Raw genomic sequence first — 23,109 nt, 5'->3', positions numbered from 1 at the left:
TCCCATTAGCTCTCACTCGCTGAGTGAATTTGGTTAGAAAACTTGGGTGCTGTGGAAATCAACACTGGCAAGACCACAGTTTCCAGTTCCTAATTAATTTTTAAGGATGTTCAGCAGTTTTGAGCCTCCAAGTTACATGAATTAAAAAGCTTTTGTTTCCTGAGCTAAGGATGTTACCATCTGTAAATTTTCATACTTGCCACACTACTTTTAGACATCTCAAGCTGTACACTTAGAACCTGAGATGCAATGGCCACTTCAGAAAGTTTTGTTCATTTACTGGCTTGATATCTACAGAGAAGGGTATCAGCCTCATCTGCTGAGGAAGACTCTTCCAGCTAGATAGGTGTGCTCCCAGCTAGGTAGGTGTGCTCTTATCTGCTTATACCCCTCCCACCCTCACCAGTGGCTCAGTTCCTCCTCAGTTCCTGTTCTGCAAGATTACAGCAGCTACTTTTCATCCTGATGCACTTTGAATAAAAAATTCATCAAATCATGTCAAAACTCACATTTGAGAGAGGAAATAATTTCCCAGTGGTAACTGGGCTCCCCTAAGTTTTGTGAAGACAAGCAGAATGGAGGTGCAGGATCTGAATATCTGAAAGCTCATCTCTAATAAGTCTTTATTCTCCCAGCTGATTTCTTCACACTGATGTGGCAATCCAGTTATAAAATATTACATGAGTAAAAGATTATTAGTGAGGTGAGAGAAAGGAGCTCTACAACACAAAAAGTTGCAGTGAATAGGATGGGACAGCTACCCCTACCTTTCTATCAACTGCGCTTCCTCTTTGGTATGCTTGGACATCAGCGGAGAAGAACCACTGTTCTTCTTTTCAGAGGCTTTTCAAACTTCTTCACATAAAAGATTGCTGCTTAAATATGCCAACAATATGAAAAAAGGAATTAGCTGTAAAACCTAGGAAGACTGACCCAAGAGGAAGCAGAACATGCATATCCCTCCAACATACTGCTGTATGAACACACATGGTACAGGTGAGTCCTTTAGGGAGAGGTACAGACAGGTATGACCTACCACAGATCTTCCACCTATTTTTGCCTGAAGCAAGTTATCTGACACTTTTTTGTAAAAGCTAAATGAGGCGGGGAGGCAGAGAAGTGAAGAGAGTATGACAAAGCAAAACCATGTCTCTCCCAAATAGGCTCAGTACTAAAGCTGAGCAAAGCATCCTCACCTACGCCCAATCTGAGCCAATAAAATGTAACCCCTCACTCTGCCACAAAACCAAACCAAACCAGCCCACCACCAAACAAAAACCAACCAACAAAAAAGAACCAAAAACAAACAAACAAACAAACAAACAAGCTGAAACTCAATTAAAAGCAATACTCCCAGGGCTTTTAGTCAGGTTAGGGTCACTAAAAATGCGTGGATTGTTTTACTTGTGGGGGTGGGAACACACTTTTATCAGATTCTTTTTCCAGCAGAAGCAAAGCAGAAAGGCGTGTCTCCTGTTCAGTTTGTCTATGGGTTCACAAGTCATGATGTATGGATAGCAGTGTTTTAATGGCACCTTTCACCCAGTGACCCCAAAGTGCTTTTACTTCCCTTAATGAACTCAGCTTCACAGCATCTTGACAGCTTCATTTTACATGGGAACTGAGAGAGATGAAGTCATTCATCTGTGCCATGCAGCAGCACAAAATCAACTCCTGCCAGCCCAGTGATTTATGCATTAGACCACACTTGCTCTTGCACAGCATCCTGTCCCAGAGCATGCTGTCACCAGGGAGGCAACACACTTCCCAGCTCTCTCACTTGCTCAGAACTACTGTGAATACAATTGCATAGGCACTTTCCAGCCCCAGCCCTGCAAAATGTTAAGTCAACAGTGGCTTAAGACACTCCTTACCTCAGAGGCTCGGGACTTCTGTTTACATTATTAATGTTTCCTGGCAACTTCACCCTTCTTCCCCATTAGCTTTGGTCAAGAAAAGTCTAATTCTTTGACCAGTCAACTAGGGAAACAGCTACTAGTGGAAAAAAAATTAATAAAAGAAAAAAGAAGAAACCACCACCCAAACCAAACAGACGTATGGGAAGTTTGATTTTCTGAACATTTAGAACCTGAGCCACCTTCTGGATTACAAGAATTTCATATTGCTGCAATGTGGGCACTGCTTGAGTAAACGCACAATCCTCTACATGCCAAAGTTCTCCTACTGAACTTGGGCATCACTGCATAAGTTAAAAAACAGCAGGAAAAGACAATAGGCCAAACAAAAATGTTCTCACAGCACAAATACTTCAAAATTTGATTAAACAACAAATTGGAATCAGAATGCTCCAAAACAGTAAGGTGTGTCTGCAATCAACACAAAAGGCCCACTGCTGTACCAAATGAGGAATCACAACAGTTCTGTCTTGGCAGAAGTTACTTGAAATCTCCTTGAGCAAGAATATTAGCTAGATCTCACTTGAGTCTCAGCAAAAGCCAAATATTACTGCTTTGGTACCAACAGACAGCATCCTGACTCCCTGTGCCACCATTTCAGAGGGCAAAGTGCTCAGACTGTAACACTAAGGGACCAGTGCTCTGGTGAAGCAAAGTTTCACCTTGAGATAGGCCAAGCCGTGGCTCTCTTGGCAAACACTCCACAAACAAGATCCTACAGGGCTTCTGCATAGGAGAGTTAATTTGTTTTGAGTTTCCTATCTTCTGCCAACACAGGATTGCACAAGATGGGGATAAGGGTGAGTAGACAAAAGGGCTCAAGATCCTAAAGCTTCTCCAGTGTCATACTTCCCATGGTCACCTGGTTTTCCATGACCCCACATCACTGCCCTCATACCTTCTTAATGGATTTTATCTTAATAGATGAAACACATATTTCCAAAAGACACTTGTGCTGGTGCCAAGTGAAAGCAAGCTCCTCAATGTGACCTAATACATCTTGCATCAGGTAACTTACCCTGCAGCTGACATCTTAAATGCAAGCAACTCTGGACAACTCCTGCATTTCTGCCAAACTTAAGAGTCATTAATTATGCAATTCTGTATTTCCAAAAGGCTTAACATTTATAGGTCATATTTTTACTTCCCTTTAGTGAGAACAACAAACAGGAATTTACACTTCCCTTTCTTTTACCGGTAGAGTCACTCATTTTTCCCCTATTGTTTAATCAAAGCTGTTTCAGCCCCCAAGAACCTTGTGCCTATATTTTTGGAGGCAGCCTAATGGCTCTAAAATAACTGTAAAGACAAGAGGAAGAAGACAATTCTTCATAGGCTAGATGTTACTATTAATTTAAATTAAAAAAAGACCCAAGCTCTTCCCATGATTTCTCTACAGCTTTGCAAATCAAAGTAAGAAGAGAGATGCAAACTGGCACCTAACCATGCTAATACTCTGATACATTCCTCCAGTTTCATATTTCCCTACCTTTTCACCCCTTCTCCATGCTTTATGATAGTGGATTTGCTCCCAGTTAAGTGGAGCTTTTCTAGATTAAATGAAAACTAGAAAAAAATCTTTAGGCAGATGCTTTACTGATGATTGACACCAATCTTTCCAATCTCCCAGCTTCCAGATATATTCATCATTGTTCAATGCTTGCACTCCTCTTGGCCCTCACATTTTCCATTTTAAGATGTTATTAGACAAAGGGTGAAAGGGAAGCCAGAGACCATCTTCTATCTTTATCTGCTGAGCAGAAACAAAGCAGGAACTCTGTTCCATGACCAGATTCATTACACAAAATGAAAAAAAAAGCAAAATGAGTGGTTAGAAGGGCAACCCCTGCTTTAAAATAAAACGATACCAAGGAATTAAAAGACAATCAAATATGTAGCAAATAAACAGATCTGAGATAAATAGCATTTAAACCTAGTTAGGTTTAGAATGGATTGGGAGAAAAAGATAGTTCCTTCTAACAAGCCTACTACTGGAGTAGTGATTCTACTAATTTAAGGACCTTCAGGAGCTTGAGTTTCTAAGTGGTCTTGCAAAGTACCTTTGAATCAGAATGACTGAATGGATTTCAGGAGTAGCAGAGACGTAACAATACCAAATTCAATTTCCAGAACATGATCTGCTGCCAGCTTGAGGACAGAGGGCAAAGTTCACTGCTGTGAATTTGTGATGTTACAAACCTCAAAGTCAATTGATTTTTTGAAAGGGGTTTTTTTGTACTGAAAAGTGTGTGTTTCTACCGTTGTCTTTTCCAAGTGTAACTCCTGAAGTCCTACACATGCTGTGCCTTACTTATAGCTATTTATAGTAATAGAGGTATAAGATCATGCTCAAGGCAGGGTTGCAGGGATTGTTTTTCCAAACTGCATATACTAGTTTACACAATTACTAACTTCTGTAGCTCACCAGTGGTTTATCTCTAGCACACACCACAGTCCTCATGAGCAGGGTTTCAGAGCAGTTACAGATGAGAGGTAGACACTTCAAAGCACAGCAAGCAGGGTAGAGTTTACTTATTTGCCACACTGCTTCTAGTCTGCAGGATTAAGCCTAACAGCCCCTACACCTCATTCCCATCATCTGAGACAATGCCTCCAAGACAATGCTATGCAATTTAAAGCATCAAGATAGTCACATATTATCTTGTATGCCACATCCCATAATCCAGTTCTTACTTCATTGACTTTCAAGGGAATGAAGTTTGCTCATTCCTCCCTTTCCTGTGTGCTGTTCTGAGGATGCAATCTCTTCCCTCCCCTTCTCTGACCCTTGAGAGTTGACTTTCTGCCTCCTGGCACACACTTACTCTACTATTCTCATCCCTCTACCTACTTTTATGAACAAAATCCTTCTGCAGTTTTCATGTATTTCACACATGCCACCCCATCTCTCACTCTCCCCTTGAACACAACCACATCCCAGCCACGGATGCCGCCCCACAGATCCTTCCAGCCACGCACAGAAGTAGCAGCTCTAGGCAGTTCTTCCTGACTCTTCCTACCTCAAGAGAAAACAGAAACAGCAACCAGGAACACACTTCCTTCGGGGAAGAAGCAAAAAGCCTCACACACCAGCAAGCCCCATCACAAACACCTAGCAGAAGCACTACCTAAGCCACCACACACTCAACTCTCAGCAGCTTTTTCTCTAAAATGAGATGTTGCCTGACTTGTCACAAGCTTTCTGGCTTTCTCTTCATCCAGCAGGTCACACTCTTCCTTCCACACCTCTTCCCTCCCTGAGCTACAGAGGCCTATCAATAATCAGGTAGCAGTTGGGGCATGGGAAGTAAGGCCCTGATGACAGAGAAAGCCGAGCTCAGTTTGTCCCCAAACCAAAACACTTTAGAGCCACATTTAGCACATTCCTACTTCATCACAACCCAATCAGCACCACACCCTGCACGTTTCCCCAAACCCACCCCACTCCAGTCTTTTTCCCTGCAGCTTCCAGCTGCAGCCATTTAGCTGCTGAGCATTTTGCTTTAAGAAGAAAAAACAGATACACACAAAGTCAACTTTGTTTTTTCAAATAAGTACAACTACTGATAGGAACAGGGCTCTGAAAGGCCATTTATAATGAGAGAATAGAAGTAGCCTTTTTTTATTGTGTCTGCTGTAGCTGTTCTAGGGTTTGAAGAGCACGTGCAGCTGTGGCTGTGAAGAAAACCATTTTGCCATCGATTCCTGTGGCTGATGTGCAACTGAAGACACAGACTAGTGTCAGCCAAGTGCATATGCTCAGGATGGTATTAATAGCAGGAAAGCAACACCATCGGTGTGCGCCCTCCAACTACCACCACAAGCTTATAAGGCAGAAAGTTCTTACCTGCCTGGCCACCCTTCGAGCTTCCCAGTAAGGTTTAGAGTCTTCTACAGCTTTTCCAATCTTCTTTACCAGCTCATCCAGTTTTACTGTTGCCTCGACCAGCACAGAGCGGAACTTCTGCCGTGCATCCTTCAAAACAATGCAGGAAGGAAAGAAAGGACAAAGGCATGTTAGAGCTTTAAAATTATTTCTACTTGTTTGCTCCTACCTTCAGGTTCCTCTTTAGATTCACTCAGGAGCTGACACATTCAAAAGTTACTGGCATTTGAACTAAGACAGAATTTTTCAGCAGAGGAACCCTGGAACCCAGAGCCAAATTCTAAGGCCAGCATCCTGGACACCAAATCTTTGTCTTTCAGTGACAGCTTTTATATAAAGCCTACAACAGCCTGTTCCAGATGTTACCTCTGGCAGGGCTCCTCAGAGAGGAATTGTTTGTAAATTACTCACTCAGTGAGAAAGCAAAACAGCAATGTAACAAGTTCTGGGAGGGGCTTCAGTGGCAAAGACATCTCATATAGATAATGCTAGAACAGTGCTAGCAGGCAGGCCAAAACCCCACAGCAGGCTGGAAAATCAGCTGGAATTGGCACAGAAAGCCCATCTTTTCAGCTATGGCTTCTATCAATGGAGAAGGGCACCTACATTCCACTTCACTGTTAGTATTTTCTATATTTAAAAAATCCAGCTACTTCCAAATGGGATGAATTGCGCTCCTTAAATGATAAGCTAAAGCAATTAAAATATTTTCTCTGCTTCACTGAAATTTCCATACATGTAAGCAAAGTGATTCTGATTTCAATCTCAGAATCCACCACAGACTCTAAATATATGAAATTATTGCAGATCGATGCAAATTCAGGCTGGGACCTGGCCCAGGATTTAAGGAGATGAAGAGGAAGGGCCATGTGAGCTCTCAACAAGGCTTGTAACTCTAATTAGAGTGCAGCATTTATGCAGACTGCTGGAGTGACATGTTGATAATCAGGAAGCAGCTGGCTTGAAGAAGTGCCCTAATTCAGGAGAGTTTTATCATTACTGTTGAGGATTTCTAGAATGCAAAACTGCTTATTCACTGGAAGATTTAAAATACATTGCAAGCTGCCACTATGCTCTCAGAAGTGGAAAAAAAAATGCAACAATACATCAGTTTTTACAGAAAAAGCAACATACTTCTGTAAGAGCTTCTTTGCTTCCTTTTTAGTGTTATGTAAAACCTCAACTAGCATCAGCATTATTTTAGTCCAGGGCAAATAGCTTTGGATTCTTAAGGTAGTGCAATTTATTCTAAGGAATTATTCAAATAGGTAACAAGGTCAAAAATGGAGAATTAAATGGACATTAACTTATTATTTCATTAACTCAAATCCAGTCAATAATCTCATTTCTCAGTGAAAGCCTGAAATGTATCATTTAAACAATATTTATTGAGTCAATGATTTTCTCAGTGAGAAGAATTTGAATATTTCCAATTAAATTACCGGACCATACATGGTTCACTGCTCAAAATGAGTTTCATAAGTAACTGAAAAAAGACTCCAAGCATGATGACTATATTGCAAGAAAAATATTAACTACTGAAGTATATTTAACAAAGAGAAAAATTCTTTGCAGGTGTAGGAACAGAATTAAAAGCTCATTTCTAAATGAATGAGCTGGAAGATTTCACTCTTTGTGAAAGCTGTATATAAGGATATTAGTTATGCAAAGCAAATAGTTTAAGAAAAAAAAGCCCTATGCAGTGATTCATCAAAAAGTTCAGTTCCACTGTTTGTAAGATAAGCACTTGGAACAAAGAAATCATCACTACAAATCTGTGCTTGGAGATCTACCCCAAATTTATCCAATAGGAAAAAGATGACTAGTCCCTACTTGGAGTTTAAAAAAACAAAATGAAACAAAACCCAAAAGACACTAAGAACAAAGCAGTCAAATTAAGAGCAACTTCTGTACCCATTCATCTCCCTTTCACTCTGATGAAGCACATACAAATTACTGAACTCCAAGTGCACCTCGAACTGGTGCCTGAAGCACAAGTCTGACAAATGGTGAAATACACGTTTGCCCATAAGCACAACTCCACACAGTAGTTGCTAACACAGAATAGGAAGCTTCAGCTGCAAAACGCACTGGTGTGAAATTCCAGTTTATCATTTTCCTCCAAAGATGACTGGTTCTTCTTTTAAGGCTTAATTTAGGTCTGACCACCCTCATTCTTGCAGTGAAGACCAATAATGAAAACCAAAACACCCCGGAACTTTATACCTGTATCACCCATCACAACTTATTTTAAGTGACATTTGTTCTCAGGCTCCTGACTGCCAGGAACACAAGCCTGCAGGCTCCAACACCTTCTGCATGACAGAACAAGCAGATGCTCAATTCTCTGCTGGGATCAGTCTCCCTGCTGAAGGTTTCCAGCCATCCCCTTCAGACCCAGCAGCGGGGTGCCCAGGTTTCTGAAGTGAGATGCCAAACTCATGCCCTCTGCAGCTCCACACACACCACTTCTACTCTCCACCAGTCCTACCTACACTACAAAACCAAACAATCCCCCACTACAGTGTGTGTGCTCCTGTGGCAATGCAATGCCTGCACACCACCCAGCCACCTCAACCCAAACTGACTGAGCTGTCCTGACCATGCCTCTGATCTGGGAGCTCTGGGAACAGCTCCTGAGAGCAGGGTCACAGCTCCCTCCTGCCAACACCCAGCCACGCTCCTCGGTTCAGTGTGCCGGCCCTGCCACGTGCTGGCAGAGCATCTGCAAAGACATCACCTTTGGGACAGCACAAAACTCCCCTGGCAGGTAATCCTGGGGAGGTTTGAGTAACAACTACAGGTGCAGCAGCTATTTTTACACATGTGAAAATGGGGAGGTCAGAAGCACCAAGGCAATTGCACCAGTAGGATTTGGCTTGGTGCACTCCTTATGTGAGGCGAGAAGTACATCTGTTGTTCATGGAAATTAATGGGCCTATGGTCAAGGCAGTAACTTGGGAATTGATTTAACTCACTGCTTTATGTCTGACTTCCCATGTTACTGCCAGTGAGACACCTCGACCCACATGTGAAGTGCTTCAAAGCTATAAATCCTCTTAATGGTGTTTTCTGTAAGGACACTCACAGCAAAAGCTTAGAGGCTTTAGAAGGGCACATCACTGCAGCTCATCCGTAGTTCCCAGCCCAGGCTAAGTCCTACATCCATTTTAGAAAGACAACCACAACACTTTCAAGTTACTTATGGAATCCTCTGGTGTGACTTGCCCCTCCATATACGTGTTACTATTTAACTGCCAAACTCTTGCTTCATTTAGACTTTATCTAGCACACATAGATAAGAGAGAAAGGAAAATATGTCAATTCCTGCAACTTCTTGTTGTGAGCAAAGACAGTGCAGCATATGCCAGAGAAATTTTCTAGCTCAGTCCTCAATCTCTAGTTTCTGTATTTCAGTTTCCTGAAAGATAATTCATTCCAGCAGAAATGCTATTCATTGATAACAGCAGCCTTAGGTAATATGTGAGTCACACTCACCGTTTCTGGGTGGGTTTCTATGTTTTGGGTTTTTTGTTTTTTAAAAACACTTTTTTTTTCTCACTACTGCACTGAATACATACACAGACGCTAAGAGAAGCAATACAACTGACACAAGACATCTCAAATACCCTGACATTTTTAAAGTATGTTTTCCCCTCTACTCACTCCTAATCTTCTGTGATCATTTTTAAGAACACTTTGATTCTGATTTTAGAAATAGAAAGGTGACATTAAAGATGTTAGCCAGTCAGTCAGCTTTCAATGTTTTTTCCCTCCTATGTGCTCAAATGAGATGATGATAAACCTTTTCCAAGCTGGACAAAAGCCGATTAAGGCACTTTATCCTCGATGTGTGTCGCAAGGTTAAAAAAAAAAAAAAAAAGTAGTAAGAGAAGCTACTCACCTAAATTACAGCCTTAATAAGTAGACTCTCACTACCTAGGTGTTTGTCATACACACACTCCAGCAGGCAGAGCACTTATGTGTAGCACGTGGGCAGCTGCAGTTTACATTTCAACATCTCATTCTATGGCTGCAAGAGTTCCACACTCATCAACTTTCTTCCTGGAAATCCTTAGCACTTTTCTTTCAAAAGAGATTTCACTGTCTTAGGGAGCATGCCAGACCTCTACCCCATACATGATTTTGCTGCAATAGTTCATTATTAAAAGCAGATTTTGTTTGCAATGACTTGCTGTTGGGCAGCTTTTTGACACTGCACCAGAAAGAAGGACCACACTGAAGGACAAGTCATCCTCACAAGCAGCATTTTGAAAATCCACTCTCAAATGTGGGGGAAAATCTAAAAAACTAAAATACAATTTTCAACCTGTACTCCACCTGTCAGAGCAAAAAAGCATGCCTGTTTTCCTCACTCATGAGTGACCATGATGAACTGGTGTTAATGCCAGATGATGAGCAAGTAACTATTTCTGCCCATCAAATGAATCATGTATTTTCAAACAATTTTATTTTTACAATGAGCTTTACGTATCAACCACGTCTGAATCTTAGTACCAACCACATCTAAGTTTCATTTACAAAGGCTGTCTCATGACTGTTCTGCCAGTCTGGTGTGCAGCACCTCTGTTAAGCATGGTAAACAGAATTGCTGACTGAGAGACAGGCTTCATCTATTTCCAAGAGGCTGACAGTATCCATACCCATCTTCTCTGCTACGAAGACATACCAGCTGTGAAAGCTCATGTCTAAACCAAGATCAGCATCATATGTCCCCATCCACACAGAACAGATTCATAAGGTGTGCTCAGAAATCTACCTTCGAGCATCAAACCAGTTATAGACACTTCTAACACCTCTTGGTACCTGAGCAGTTCAAGTAAGCTAGTAAGCAACCAAACCTTAAAAACAAACTGCAAGGAAGGGGATAAGTAGCATCTCAATTTTTAAGGGATAAGTAAAGTCTTTGGTTTTTTGTTTTGTTGGGTTTTTTTTTAGGTAACTACTAATTTGCCTTCTAAGAACAATTAAAAAATCAGTACCTGAAAGTTCCTCTAACCTCCTGCTTGCAGACAGTTACAAACTGAGACTACCAATACTTTTTTACTACAAATGTTTTTAATACTCTTAGAAGAAGAGAGAAGAAAGCAGGCATGGGAGGGTACTGGGTGCTCCTTACAAAGCAAGATTTCTCCACCTACCCTTTCCTCTCTCAGGCTGGAAACCCATCTCTAAGTCAAGAATATGAATCAAGTAAAGCCCTTTGACTCACTTGGTTGACAAAATCTTTCCAGAGCCAAAGCAAAGGAAGAAGCCTTCCCTTACTCATCCTTGGATGAAAGCAGAAGGCAAAACAACAAGCAATTCACATGCAGGAGCCATTTCCTATGGAAGCAAGTAGATCATAAAGAGACGTAGAAAGATTTGTCTGATAGTGCTGGACAAATCCGTCACACATGTACATCCTCCTCCAAAAGCCAGCAGGAACACCAGCCAGTGAGCTGCTTTGCCCTTATCTCTGCATTCTTTGTGGACATTCTTTGGAAAATGCTGCACAGGGATACTGATAAGGTGGCGGATGTTTCCACAGATAGATGTTTCCTCAAGCCATGCAGGCATGCTCAGAATGAGATTCCAGGCACTGAGAGATCATTTTTCTAAAACCTGAAAGATGGAGGATTTTTTTTTTTTTTTAATCTACTTACATTTTTTATGTGTGACAGGGTCAACAGGTCAAGTTTTTTCCTAAAACAAAGTATTTTAGTGAAGAAGTAATTCTAAGTAACTGGTGAGTATCTGCCAGCCAGCAGGAAGCGGTGAATTAATTCCTTGTTTTGCTTTGCTTGTGTGTGCAGCTTTTGCTTTACTTAACTGCCTTTATCTCAACCCACGGGTTTTTTCACTTCTACTCTTCTGGTTCTCCCTCCCGTCCCACTGGCAGGGAAGGAGCAAGGAGCTGTGTCATGCTTAGAAGCCAGCTGGGCTTACACCATGACAAAAAGTCCTTCCCCTTCTGAGAGGGGCTCAAATGCTCACAAGGCTCACAAGTGAAAGAGCACTACAGCTAATAAAGCCCTTTCCTTATAACCAGCAACAACCTAGGGTGACCTTTATGATAAACCCAGGACTAGAAGTAACACAAAGTCTTGCAGATCAGGACTAGAGGATCTAGACAAGCATATAAGAAGGATCCCAACCAGGCCCTCTAATGACAAGTATAGCTGAAGGCAGCACTGTTCAGCTCTAGTTTTCCTATGCAGTAAAAAAAACATTGGCAAGCCCATAGCTCCAGCAACACAAAAACCTCTCTCTAACAAAAACCACATTTGGGATAGCTGGGATTCCAGTGGTAACTTTAATGGTATGTGGTGCATTTCCCCTCCCTGCAATGCAGCCAGAGGGTCCCCGGGTTAATTTGTTACATCTGAGTTGTACTTTCAGAGCCAGTCCAAGCCATGTATGAGCAGGCTGGACAGGCAAATAGTGCACATTTGTTAAGTACATTCGCAGCTCCTGATGTGAGTTCAGATGGAGATGCATTTCCAATAAACAGGAAAAAACCTCTTGCGTTTGGCCAAAACACACTTGTATCTCCCCTGCAAGACGTTTCCCCCACCCCTTCACAGACACTTCAAACATATAGCAAAGCCAAGTGTTAAATCCCTGAGAGAACCCTTATCATCCTTCTGCTGTGTCAGTAATGCTCAGTGTTGCACTTAGTATGAGCAGCATTATGGATTTTAAATCAAGTCTAATCAAAGATTCATTAACAGGCAATACATTAACGCAACATATAACTATCAGCCCTCAGTGCCCTTCGGCAGCTCTGCAACTCCTGAACAGGCTGCGAGCGTCAGCAGGTCAGGATATTTCTTCAGGGTTTAATAGGACAGGTCAAAAGAGCAAAAAATGAGTAATTCTTCCAAGTAAAAGAATAGATGTAGCCAACTTCAATGTATCTGTCCAAGCCACACCACACATGTATATCCAGTGCTCTCACAGGCGATATGGGTGCAGACCTTACTTTGAAAGATTAAAAAACCCAGGCTGCTCAACTTAAAAACAGATCATGTGGCAGTTTCAGTGTAGAATTTAAAGAAATGGGAGGCTGGTCATTAAAACAGAATTCCCCATTTTATCACCTCTGTAAGAAGTAGACACCAGTATTTTCTACATTGCTCAAACATGGACATTCCTGTGGCCACACCAAGACAAGTGTAGTCTCAAAATCCCAGAAGCCTCTACTGAATTCAGCCCCATAACATGTTCCACTGGGTAATGCAGAATTATTACCTCCATTCTGCAGATGCAGACCTGAGGCACAGCAAGGACAGAAGCATGGGTTTAGAAGGATTTAACAGCTTTTTCCTTCAGTTAATGGGAACTGGAGACAGCCAGCAGTCCCACTTAGAGCAAATCACACAAAGCAATATACAGGAAGTCCAGAAGAGTCTTGCAGAACTCAGATGCCACAAGGTTACCCTGCCTGCTTATCAGAGAGTACATCAAATAAAAAAAACATGGGTGTCTTTTTCTGAACTTCCTTCAAAGAAATACAACTTCTACTCAAACACTCCCATCACTTTTCCAGATTATTCTGGGAAAAAATCAACAGTGGGAATGTATGGACCACAAAGTAATGATACAGGAAGCTGACAGTCAGCAACTTGTGCTCTAAATAACGTAACGATACATCTATGTTCCCATTAAAGATATTGAAAAGATGAAGAAAATGATACTAGCAAAACAGGATAAATATAACTCCATTGTCTGGTTAAAAAACACCCACACACATCTTTCTTCCAATGAAGTATGGCAAGAACGTTGCAGACTAGGAAGGGATAGCAAGAGGGACCCAAAGCAGCTAATAAGAGCCAAAAGTGCAAATCTTCAAAGGGAAACTCAGCATGGCTCTCCCAGAAGCCCACATTTTTGACAGCATTCATGGATTTTGGAAGCCTTTGAAGCAGAGAATGATCTCAGTTCCAAACTCCTCCTTCCAAACTCAGGATTTATCCTGTAAGGCTGCTCGGCAAATCTTTCTTTTCTTGTCCAGAGTATGAATGCAGAGATTTTCTGCTAACCGCACGCTTTGGGTGTTGTGGAATTTTTTTTATTCCTTTCCCCTAGAAAGGTTTTAAGTCCATTTAAAATGCATTTATCAACCTGTATATAAATTAAGCCTTGCTTACATCATCCAACTGCATTTGTCCTCCATATTTAAGCAGATCAAATGTAATGAAAATCTTTACGGATTAAAAATTATGCAGTTGCACGATGCCACAAACTGGCATCCATCCAGTAAGACTTTTTGATGAAAAGTAAAAAGGAAACATTCAAGAATATTCTTGGTAGTATTTCACCTTAATTCCATCAAAAACTGCTTACAGTAAGTACTACACACGGATTTGCAGTAAACACTTAATGGCAAAGTGCAGACAATGATTATATGATTTCTACCTATCTAACACCTGGTATTTACTAGGCTGTGTAAGCAACAACATAAGACCAGGCTAAGGTGGAGATTCCGCTCTTTTATTTACAGTTATATTTCCAGGAGCCTTTCAGCCTCTACAGCTCAGCACGTGTCACACACAGTAGCTACAAATCTGCAGGCTCCACAAACACTTGATCACATGAATAATTTTAATCAAGCGGCAAAATCTCCTCTTAAAGTCACTGGGATTTATTTCATGAGGATGCCTTTGCATTATTATTACTATTCCATCTGCTTCATAATATGTCCTCGGCGCAAGGTTATGACAAAATTAATGAAATCCAGGCAACTATCCATAACACCATCTTTCAATTTCAGTACCTCCGCATGAAATAAGAAGACTGAAAAGATGCATATAATGATTTTTTTCCAATATATCTATATAAAGATTCCTGAAGCCCATTTAATTGCTACTGTTGCAGACTAGAATACTGATTTTTAAAGTTCACTCATAAAATTTCAATCATGCTAGTGACACTAAACAGTTTTCACAGCAAAAATACTATTTCATTTTGTATAGCAAATAGTTCCCCATTTAACTAAGCTTATTTACCAATAAATTCATGATCTACATGCCACAAATGACAGAAAATGCAAAAAAGTGGAGAGAAGAAAAAAGACAAAACTCTTTGTTTCCTAAGATCATAACCCCATTTTCTGTTTAGTGCTTTCAGTGGATACTCCAGTATTTTAAAATTTTAGCAGGAACCATCCCATGCTTGAGCCATCCATCTCATGAAAAGACACACATGAAAAAAAAAATTAAAAAGTAAACAAACAAACCAGACTTTGACATTTTGAAGGTACAGACAAAAATCTACAGATGTACTTTTACAGTATGTTCCTCACTGCAGTCTCAGCATGTTTTGATACAGTATTCAAAACTTTGTAATGATATCAAAATTATTTAGGATGCAAAGTCATATTTAATTCCAGGTTTTTTTTAGCAGCATATTCTTATACTTCCACTGGGTTTCTCTGTTTTGCAAACACAAGAAAATTTAGACACACAAATAAAACAGTTTCGCTTCACTATTAGATCAATAATGTTGAGCCTTCCAGAACAACTTCCAATTAGATGAAGCTCAAACTTGGGGGACTTAGAAACAATTTCTTCAGAACTTGCTATTGGATTTTTCAGTATCCATGAAAACCCCTCTGTGTAACCAGGAAGTTTTTTATTCCAACTTTCCTTCATCACGTTCCTTGCCCAGGAAATGATGACAAAACAAGGCAAAGATAACAGGCTAAAAAAACCCCAAATGGCCACCAAAGAGGAGATCCTGGCAGACAGCTGTATGGCAAAAATCTCTTAAACAAATAAACTTTCCCTGTCTATAATCAACAAACACAAAACTGTGAGTTGTAAAAATAAAACTTGTCTAAGCTTAATGTCAAAACCTAAAAATAAGTTCTGGCAATGGTTGTGTGTGAGGTTCTCCACACAGGGTTTTTCCACTGTCAGCACATCTCTCTACCTTTTCCCTTTCTTTTCAGTTGTTAGGTCAATTCACACCTTTAAAAAAAATCATCACCAGACTCAGCTGCAAAATTACCATTCAGGATGCACAAATTCAACCTACTCAAAAACACTGTCCCCTTTGTTCACAAAATCCGACATGCACAAAAGGAAAATGCAAGGATAAATTCTATACCTCCAGCTCCGTCTCTCTGCGATTGATATCATCGGTAGATTGATTCAGTTTTTCTAGCTCCCCCTAGAAGGAAAGAAAGTCAGATGTATAGTAAGAAATCAGGGAAAAAAACATGTCTGAGAAGGCTCATTCAGCATCCCCACTGAAAGCTCACAAGGGCTTTGGCTAATGCATTTAGTGAAAAGAGGAAACCTTGAGATGTTTAACTTAACTTCACCACCGGTCTTCTGCTTTGCTACTTAAACAATAATCAGAGAAGCTCTATAGTTTTACGTTAAGGTAACACATTTCGTATTCTGGCTACTTCTTCACTATTACAAATAAACACAAGGCACAGTAAGCTCATTAACCAATACAGTCAGTTTCAGAGAGGTACTGGGGAGACACACCCACCCAGAAAGATCAGCATAAAGTTTGTGCTTTCACAGGAGAAACGCACTGAAAGGACAGAACTGATAAGAAACACATCTTGCCGCACGAGAGGCATTTTATTTTGGATTTTGGCAAACCATTTCATAACACAACCAGTCAATGGGACATACAGTTATGTTTACATAATGTGCCTTCCTGCCAACATTCTGATCCCTCAACAGCAGAAACAAAGGTGTTAACAATCCCCTGAATAAATATGTGGTAGAGGTGGTGTTGGCATGAATGAAGCTACTGTAAAAATAAAGCTCATTCTTACTGACTTTCTTACCATAAAAAGCAACCCTCGGGAGGAGATCTGATAGCTTGCTTTATCTGAGCAACATGTTCCTTCAAGTGAGCTTATAAGATTTTTAACAGGAGTGTTCTCCAATTTAAACGTTATTTAATTGTCAACCAGTGTAACACAATACACCTTGGAAATGTTTTGCTGTACAAACCGAACGTTGTAAATTGATTGTCACTTGAGCAGTTTCCCACTAGACTACAAGAAGGACTCTGGTTACAACCAGAAAGGAATTAATTACAACAGTTTAGCTCTCTTATCCCCAGCGGTCAGATTTCATTTCCTACTCCTAGGATTTGGAAAACACCTATTTGCTTATCCATGTTGTCTGAAACGAACACTCATCCAAAAATTACCTAATTGTCCCTTACTGTAAGGCTGAAAACCTGATGGCTCTCACGGAAGCAGACACAGCAGCCTGTTTTTCAAACCAAACAGAAAACTTAACAAAAACAATTGTTTTGCCAACAATTCACAAATCCTATACGTGGAAACGTGTTGCGAGCTGAAGAACCTAAAGCCAAAATTAGATCAATAGACACCAACCAGGCTCAGCCTCTTAAAACCAGGGCAGTACCAGGCCAGATTTTGGCTGAGGGCCTCGCTCTGTGTGACCATGTTTTGAGGATTTTGCAACTGCTCTGCACAGCCCTGGAAAACGCAATGCTCACGATGGAGAGAAGAATGACAATTACAGCGAGCAGGGACCTGTGCCAAGGATCCTCTCAGCAATGCACACACATGTTATGTTCATTCATGACAAACAGCCCCAGCAATGCTGGAGGCAAAAGCCATAAATCTGCAGAGACCTAAAAATACATTTCATTTCAGGGACCACAGCGTGCCTCAAGTTTCTCTTGGTCGAGATACGATTTTGGGGAGAAAAGCTTTGTTCAGACACCACGCAAGAATAAAAAGCATTGCAGAAGGCATTCACTGAGAGGAAGCACCACATTCCACCCAAGCTCCTTTTTCAAAAATAATAAAAAATAATGAAATGGGGTTTTTTTTTAATCTACTTTTCCTGCATTTATGAATTTCTGAGCAGCGGCTCCAGGAGCAAGGTCACGCTGTCATGGTCAAAACTAAAAAAAGGGGAGGGGTGGGGGGATTTCAGCAGCAGCAGGAGGAAGAGGAGGAGGAGGAGGAGGAGGAGGGACGGCCAGCAGAGCCCGGAGCGGAGCGATGCCCGGGGTAACAAAGGCTGGGGGACCCGGGGGAAAATAAATAAGTAAATAAATAAATAAACATACATACATATCTATATGCGCGTCTCTGTATAGACACACATATATATACGTATGTATGTATGTATGTATGCACACACGCAGCAAAAGCACTGAAATAAAGGCCAACCATTATCGCATACAGCCGTAACACACGTATTAAAAGCAGCTCAAAGCACGCAGCCGCCCCTGGGCAGGCAGGCCCTCACCTGGATGCGGGGGTCCACCTCCTCGTCCTCGGGGCGCGGCGGCTCCTCGGCGGGGCGGCCCCGGCGGCCCCCCGGCTCCATGGCGGCTCCCGCTGCTCCTGCCGGCACCTCCCGGCCCGGCACCTCCCGCCCCCCCGCTCCCGGCTCCCGGCTCCCGGCTCCCGGCCCGGCCTCCGCCCGGCCCCGCCTCCGGGGGAACCCTCCCCTCCCTCACTCCCTCCCCGCAGCGCCCCCGTCTCTTTGTGCCTTCGCGGCGCAGGGAGAGAAACAGCGCGAAATCGCGGGGGTTCCTTTCTTTTCTCTCTCTCTCTCTCTCTCTTTTTTTTTTTTTTTTTTTTTTTTTTTTTTTTTTTTTTTTTAAAGCCTTCCCCCACGCCCCGTTTTTTCTGTCGTGCTTCTTCCCTTATTCCCGCGTCCCCCTCGGAGCTGCGTGGAGCACACAGGATGAGCAGTTCTTCCAGGTGCAGGGAAACGCTAAGGACACCGTGCTGGCTTTTTTAATTTATCCCCCCCCGCCCCTTCTTTTTTTCTTTCCTCTTTTTCAGGCTCTGCTGGAGGCTGACATTCCTACGGAGAGAAAAGAAAAATAAAAGGGTAGAAGAGAAAAATACGAAAGGCGCTTTCAACAACCTTGAAAATTCAAATGAAACCCAGATTTCTAGTGTGTGGCAGCTGAGTGGGTAACTATTGTACCTACTGCATGCAGCAGAAAAAGACATACTGAAGACACGGCCTTTTGTTGTCAGTAAAAAAGAACTTTGTACAAGAATTATGTACGTGCATGGCCCATGTCTGGCAGAGCACTTCAGATTAGTGTCTCCCTAATCACTGGGGTGGATAACAAGTAATTTTCAACAGATGGGGAATATATTTTCACCTTTAAAGTATCACTATTACTTTAACCCCATTTTTTTTGTTAGAAAATTCCTCAAAAGGTAATAAAAATGGAAAGTTTAGATGTGGTGAAGAAAGAAGCTTCCTTTGTGGGACTGCAGGTGGAAAAAAATCTCATATCTCTTTATACGATACAAAATAAAAGGGACAGAAAATAAGAAGATAAAAATTAACATTTCTAAGGTAACTAAGATTTAAAAAGGAGGCAGAAGAAAAGCATTCAAGCTCTTCCAAATGCTATAAAGCAACCGAGGGAAAAAACCCCAAAATATGGGAAGAGAGTGACATAAACATTTCAAAATAGTATAAACATGCAAAGTGACACCAACAAACTAAAATAATCAAGGAACAGAGGAGGTGTTGCAAAAACGCAGATGGGTTGTTTGCAACATCTTCACTGCTCACAGCAGAAGAAATCATGTAAAGGGCAGGGGGCGGAATAAAAACAAACCAAAACCCAAATAAGCCAAAGTCAAGTGTTTACTCTTACTGCTGTCCATTAAGGGAATCCAATGTGTACACCAGCCAGAGGTTCCCAGGGCCTTGGTGTTTCTCTTCCCCAGAGTGCTGTAGCTCATGCCAAGACTGTAGTGGTCAAATGTCCAACATTCCCATCATCCTAAAACAGCAAAGAAAACACGAAGCTGCATGTGGAAGACTTAATGTGGCCAGTCCTGGTGTTACCACTTTGATTTCTAAAAAACAAGAGTATGTAAAATATTTACTGCAGTTATGCCATGTTCCTCCAAAACCTACACAGCCTGACCCATGGCGATGTCACAAAAAGCACTGCCCGCTGCTTGGAGTACAGAAGTGCTCCTGCATACACATGCTCTCCCAAAGGGATTTGTTATGTTTGCACAAAGGACCCTGTTCTTCCTTTACTACTGTGACAATCCCCGTGATTGTTGCAGCTCGAAAACCTCCAGCCAAACTCATCAATCTGCTACCATCGAGGCAGAGCAAGCTGTCTCTCTCCTCAGTTGCACAGTGGATTTAGAAAGTTGGGAGAGCTGCTTGCAGAGCTTAGGACTGAGCAAGAGATGGTGTGGAAACACAAGCCCCTTTTCCCATTAGTCTGAAATCTCTCATAGAGCCCTGAGGCCACTGAGATCATTTTATATCAAACCAATATGTTGGGAAGATCTACATGTAACAAAATCAGTGAAGAATGCACATCTGTCATTACTGCAGACATCACTAAAGCATTAACAGAAAAGTGGCCTGAAGGAAAAGATTTGACAGAACAGGGAAAGGGAGACTATTCAGTACACACGAAGATCAATAAAAGACTCAAGGCTATTATTTACATGTTCATTTTCTTCTCTTCACCATGGAATGGTTTTTGCTGAAACTGCTGTCCCATGCAAAGGGCAGCAGGACCCGAGAAATACCCAAGGAACAAACCTGTGTGTCACATAGGCAGGCCTCACACATGAGCACACTCTCCATGGGTTTGTTGGTGACACCGAGCTGTGTGGTGTGATTGACAGGTTGGAGGGAAGGGACGGCATCCAGAGAGACCTTGACAGGTATGAGAAGTGGGTCTGGGCCAACCTCTTGAAGTTCAACAAGGCCAAGTGCAAGCTGCTGCACTTGGGTTGGGGCATCCCAAGCACAAATACAGGCTGTGTGGAGAATGTACTGAGAGCAGCCCTGAAGAGAAGGACTTGAGAGTGTTGGTTGACAAGAAGCTCACCATGACCCAGGAATGTGTGCTTGCAGCCTGGAAAGACAACCACATCCTGGGCTGCATCAAGAAAAGCATTAACAGCAGACTGAGGGTGGTGATTCTCCCACTCTGATCCACTCTGGTGACACCCCTCCAGAATGGCATATAAGATTAAGTTCTTTATTGTGAGGGTAGTGAGGCACTGGCACAGGTTGCTGAGAGAAGTTACAGATACCCCATCCCTGGCAGTGTTCAAGGCCAGGTTGGATGGGGCTTGGTGCACCCTGGTCTAATGGAAGATATTGTTGCCCATGGCAGTGGGATGGAGCTGGATGATCTTTCAGGTCCCTTCCAGCCCAAAACATTCCATGATTCTATGCTCTACTCAGGTCAATAATGTGCAAGAAGTGAACTGCGGTGGATGGCATTTGAGTATTACTTTTGCCAAATCATGAGTGATGTCATCCCAGCAAATCCCTCCTACACAAATCCCTGTTAAAGGCCAGACTGCTCCCCAGCCCCACCCCACACCCAGAACGCCAGTCACGCTGACCTTCTCGCTTCCCCCGCAGGCCCTACGCGCGCCAGGGCGTCTGAGCAAAGCTTGCACGAGGCCTGACTGAGACAGTCTGTACTTTCTCCTGTATCAATATTTCAAAACCCCAGTCCCAAGTATTCAATATTTGAACAAAGCACTCTGAAGTCAAGGCAGGAAGAAACCGCTTGCTCTTTCACTAATGGGTTTCCAGAGTGGCCACAGCAGAGAATTAGTCCAGACCTGTCAGGCTGGGCTGCAACTTAACATGAGCTATGCTGAAGAGGGTACAGCTCAACTAAAAAGCACAAAGAGAGGTTCTGGTACAGGAAAAGCCACAATCCAGGCTGCTTCAGCAACCAATTTAAGTGTACTCAGCAACACCTCTGTCTTGTGGCATGACAGCAGGCATTTAGGGTACAAGCCTTATCATTAACATCATGCCCTGGTGCACAGAAATCCCTAGACAAGGGTGATGTTCTGGCTGAGAGGACTGCTACAGCTCTACTTTTGGGGGAAGTTGCTACATAATCACATTATCTGGTCCCACAGAAATTCTCAGTGTACAGGCAAGGCAAAGATTTGGCAAGGGAAAGATTGAAATGTCTCTACTGTGAGGAAGGAATACAGAGAAGAATTCTCTTCCTCATTCTGGAAGATGATGGTTTGTAGATTCAGTATTACATTGCTGAATAGCCATTGGGGAACTAGAAGTTGCATTTTAAATAAAATTGGCTGGGAAGAAGTATGCATCAGTGAAGAATTGCCTGAGGAAACATCCTAATGACTATAGTTAATTTAGGGATAAAATTCAAAGGGAATGGATAGTGTAATTTTACATATATTTGGTAATGGTAGATTCTGAATGGATTTTAAGGAAGAATTGGGTTTTGCCCAAATCTCATCTTACATTCAAATATCTGCTCATGCTTGCTTCTGTCCCAGCACTAGAGGCAAGAGCCTAAAATACAAATCAAAAATTGCATTTCCTTCCTCATAAACATGTATCTTCTCTTTTTGAACACTGATAGCAAACTAAGCAGAGTTCAGGACTAATTAATGCACATTTGATTACTGAAGACACATTTCAGCTCATAGAAATGTTCAAGGAGAAAACAGCCTAAGAGACAGAGCCTTGCTTACAGAATACTGCTCCTCTCCTCAAGGGGACTGGAGAAACAGTTTTGCTCTGAAAATTTCTTCTGCTTCCATTGATGATGGTGCTAGAGGCTAGCTTCCAATTGGCTTCAAATGTTGAAGTGCTGTTGCAATTTGGTTTTAAGTAATTTACCAATAAACAAACCCAGAAGTATAAACAGTCCAATTCCAAGGAGTAATAAACACAGTCCCCAAAATACATTTATGAGCATAAAATCTACCATGTAGCTTCTTAGCTGAATTAACTCTGAAAACCCAGTTTACTACACTAACTTCTGCAATGTTAAACCAGAAATTAGTTTAACTACGGGAATACCTCATTTAAACACAGAGCCACCATCTTTATATTCCAAGCTGCAGCAAAAACATTGCTCTGTCAGTGTTCAAATCCTGTATACTTTCCTGGTTTTCAAAAGTCTACTGCACGTGTTGGAAACATTTTTAAGCATTAAGTGGGATCTCACCTATAGTCATAGTACATGTGAAGATCTGGGTCTCTATCATCTTTTATAGGAGGCTAAGAACAAATCACATATCTCTTAATCTTTTATAGGAGGCTAAACACAAAATTTTTATGGAAGATATGCACAGAATTTACTGAAGATTGTAAATTTCTTGGACGCATATACAGGGTGTCAAACACAAAGTGGTCAGAATCAATACTTCCCCTGGCTTATTTCTCAAGCAAATTTTCACGCTTCCATACTCACAATGGTTGTGGCATGTTTGTGCTCTGCATTTTAGAAAGCACTAAAAATCAATTATCTCTCCTACACCAGTTTGTA

General features: G+C 41.8%; 1 protein-coding gene across 1 annotated transcript in view; it reads right to left on the bottom strand.

Annotated features, from left to right (window-relative positions):
• SH3BP5 (SH3 domain binding protein 5) overlaps positions 1-18,519 on the bottom strand; it is a 51,796-nt gene extending 33,277 nt beyond the window's left edge. Inside the window, exons 1-3 of the mRNA XM_083874666.1 lie at positions 18,066-18,519; positions 15,916-15,978; positions 5,764-5,892 (exon numbers count right to left, since the gene is read on the bottom strand). Coding sequence (XP_083730792.1) covers positions 5,764-5,892; positions 15,916-15,978; positions 18,066-18,146 — 273 coding nt within the window. The 5' untranslated portion in view covers positions 18,147-18,519. The remainder of the gene's footprint in view (positions 1-5,763; positions 5,893-15,915; positions 15,979-18,065) is intronic.
• Positions 18,520-23,109: the final 4,590 nt, after the last annotated feature.

The sequence above is a fragment of the Zosterops lateralis genome (genome assembly GCF_965231275.1).
Source record: "Zosterops lateralis genome assembly, chromosome: 1".
NCBI classification, from domain to species: domain Eukaryota; kingdom Metazoa; phylum Chordata; class Aves; order Passeriformes; family Zosteropidae; genus Zosterops; species Zosterops lateralis.
The sequence above is the reverse complement of the archived record's forward strand: the minus strand, read 5'-3'. Positions and strand labels throughout refer to the sequence as shown.